Source organism: Nicotiana tomentosiformis, chromosome 6 (genome assembly GCF_000390325.3).
Source record: "Nicotiana tomentosiformis chromosome 6, ASM39032v3, whole genome shotgun sequence".
NCBI lineage: Eukaryota > Viridiplantae > Streptophyta > Magnoliopsida > Solanales > Solanaceae > Nicotiana > Nicotiana tomentosiformis.
Window position 1 is genome coordinate 26502113 of NC_090817.1, and position 3450 is coordinate 26505562.

Sequence of the window (3450 nt, forward strand, 5' to 3'; positions counted from 1 at the left end):
TATATCCCGTAGGCTTAGTAGTCGAGTGAGTGATTTCTCGAACTCGAAGTGATGTAGCCTGTAGGCTTTATGGTCGAGTGAGTGATTGCTCGAACTCAAAATAAGATTAGCCCTTAGGCTTAGTAGTCGAGTAAGTGATTGCTCAAACTTGAAGTGCTGTAGCCCGTAGGCTTTATGGTCGAGTGAGTGATTGCTCGAACTCGAAATAAGATTAGCACGTAGGCTTAGTGGTCGAGTGAGTGATTGCTCGAACTCGAAGTGATGTAGCCCGTAGGCTTTATAGTCGAGTGAGCGTTTGCTCAGACTCGAAGTAATGTAGCATGTAGGCTTAGTAGTCGAGTGAGTGATTGCTTGAACTCGAATTGATGTAGCCCGTAAGCTTTATGGTCGAGTGAGTGATTGCTCGAACTCAAAATAAGATTAGCCCTTAGGCTTAGTAGTCGAGTGAGTGATTGCTCGAACTCGAAGTGATGTAGCATGTAGGCTTTATAGTCGAGTGAGCGTTTGCTCGAACTCAAAGTAATGTAGCCCATAGGCTTAGTAGTCGAGTGAGTGATTGCTCGAACTCGAAGTGATGTAGCCCGTAGGCTTTATGGTCGAGTAAGTGATTGCTCGAACTCGAAATAAAATTAGCCCTTAGGCTTAGTAGTCGAGTGAGTGATTGCTCGAACTCGAAGTGGTGTAGCCCGTAGGCTTTATGGTCGAGTGAGTGATTGCTCAAACTCGAAATAAGATTAGCCCGTAGGCTTTATGATCAAGTGAGCGTTTGCGCGGACTCGAAGTAATGTAGCCCGTAGGCTTATGTGGGGCTTGATCTCGTTGATTTTTCGGTTAGCATTCCCCGATTTATGGGGTAATGGTCGACCCTTGAGTCTGTTTGCATAATAGATCACGAAATAGAGGATGGATTCTGAGATATGAGATATCGGTAAAGGAGAATTTTCTCTTTATGTCATTATGCATGTGTTCATGTTTTGTACCAGGGATCGAGTTTACTACACGAGCATGGTTCGTTTTGACCATTTGGCTCTTACAATTTTTCCTATCAAAACCCTGTTGTCATGAAGTAACTTCTTTGCATTGGACTTGATGATAGCGATCGATATATTCGACAGTAATACCCCCAGTATTCGAGGTTGATTGTAAAGAATCCTTGGATACTGTTGAATTGTTCTAAGTTAGCACGATTAATAGTTGCCTCATTAAAAACCTTGCCGAAAAACCCATTTGGGATAAAACCGGTCTAAGGGTTGAATAATTCATCCATGTTCCTGGTCGAACTCCTACAAGGTTTAGTTTCGAAATATAAATAAACATGGGAGGATCGTACCTTAGCATTAGTATCGTTTTAGGTGTGACACATTCCAATTGCTTGGTAGTTGTTTTTCGTTTATCACACCGAGCTTGTCGGATCCTTTACCGACAATTTCGATAACCTTATACGGACATTCCCAGTTAGGACCCAGTTTTCCTTCATTTGGATTTCGGGAGTTGAGGGTAACTTTCCTTAGTACTAAGTCCCCGATTTTAAAATATCGAAGATTGGTTCTTCGATTATAATACCTTTCGATCTGCTGTTTTTGAGCGGCTAATCAGACGAGGGTCGCTTCTCGTTTTTCGTCCAATAATTCTAGGCTCGTGTTCATCCTTTTGTTATTCTACTCATTTGTTGCATATCAAAACCTGATGCTAGTTTCTCCGACCTCAATTGGGATAAGAACTTCGCCGCCATAAACCAACGAGAATGGTGTCGCTCCGGTACTCAATTTTGATGTTGTGCAGTATGCCCATAGGACTTCGGGTAGTATTTATCTCCATTTTCCTTTAGCGTTGGTTAACCTTTTCTTAAGATTTTGGATGATGGTTTTGTTGGTCGATTCGTCCTCTCTATTCCTGCTGGGATGATAAGATGTTGATAGGATCCTTTTGATTTTGTGGTCTTCGAGAAATTTGGTTACTTTGCTTTCGATGAATTGCTTTCCATTATCACATACAATATCGGATGGCATCCCAAACCGACATATGATGTGGTCCCAAATGAAGTCTATCACCTCCTTTTCTCTGACTTTCTCGAAAGCCTGTGCTTCAAACCATTTAGAGAAATAATCAGTCATAAACAAAATAAACTGAGCCTTACCTGGGGCCGATGGGAGGGGGCCGACAATGTCCATTCCCCATTTCATGAAAGGCCAAGGAGCTAGGACCGAGTGGAGAAGTTCCCCGGGTTGATGAATCATGGGCGCATGTCTTTGACATTTGTCGCATTTTCGAACGAACTCCCTTGCATATTTATCCATACCGATCCAATAATATCCTGCTCTGATTATTTTGTGGACTAATGAATCATCACCGGAATGATTCCCATAAGTGCCCTCGTGAATCTCACGTAGGATGTAGTCAGTGTCTCCTGTTCCCAAACATATTGCCAGTGGACCATCGAACGTTCTTCTAAACAGCGCTCCATCATTGGATAAGGTGAACCGTGCAGCTTTTGTGCATAGAGTTCTCGATTCCTGTGGATCCGATGGAAGTTTCCCGTTCTTGAAGTACTCTATATATTTGTTTCTCCAATCCCAGGTTAGACTTGTGGAGTTTATCTCGGCATGATCTTCCTCGATTACTGATTTCATGAGTTGCACGACAGTCCCCGAGTTGAGTTCGTCATCATCGTCCGACGACCCTAAGTTTCCAAGGGCATCGGCCTCACTGTTTTGCTCTCGAAGTACATGTTGCAAAATCCATTCCTTAAATCGATGTAGAGTCACTTGCAATTTATCCAAGTACCTCTGCATTCGATCTTCCCAGACTTCAAAAGTCTCGTTGACTTGATTTACCATGAGGAGGGAATCACATTTAGCCTCCATGACCTCGGCTCTAAAGCTTCTAGCTAGATCGAAACCTGCAATTACGGCCTCATACTCGGCCTCGTTGTTAGTCAATTTTTTAGTTTTAATAGACTGTCTAACTATATTACCTGTGGGCGATTTTAGTACGATGCCCAGTCCGGACCCCTTTGCGTTCAAGGCACCGTCCGTAAAGAAGGTTCAAATTCCCGAAGAGGTACCCGATTTTAGCATTAATTCCTTTTTGATCTCGGGTACGAAGGCCGGTGTAAAGTCAGCCACGAAATCCGCTAAGATTTGGGATTTGATAGCGGTTCGAGGTCGATACTCGATGTCGTAACCGCCGATCTCTATGGCCCATTTGGCCAATCGACCTGAAAGCTCAGGTTTGTGTAAAATATTTTATAGGTGATAAGTTGTTATAACATGTATCGGATGGCACTGGAAATATGGTTTTAGCTTCCTAGAGGCACTTATTAAAGCAAGCGCTAATTTTTCTAAGTGTGGATATCTAGTTTTGGCCTCGCCTAGAGTTCGACTGACATAATAAATAGGAAATTGCGTACCTCGCTCTTCTTGAATTAGGACTCCACTTACCGCTACCTCC

The 3450-nt window shown here is 43.0% G+C and overlaps 1 protein-coding gene across 1 annotated transcript; it reads right to left on the reverse strand.

The window, feature by feature from the left end:
* Positions 1–1808: 1808 nt before the first annotated feature.
* Positions 1809–2864, reverse strand: LOC138893715 (uncharacterized). The gene is made up of 2 exons (XM_070178369.1): positions 2300–2864; positions 1809–2083 (listed from the first exon to the last, which is right to left on the reverse strand). The coding sequence occupies exons 1-2, from the start codon at positions 2862–2864 to the stop codon at positions 1809–1811; spliced, it is 840 nt and encodes a 279-aa protein (XP_070034470.1).
* Between the last annotated feature and the right edge of the window lie 586 nt (positions 2865–3450).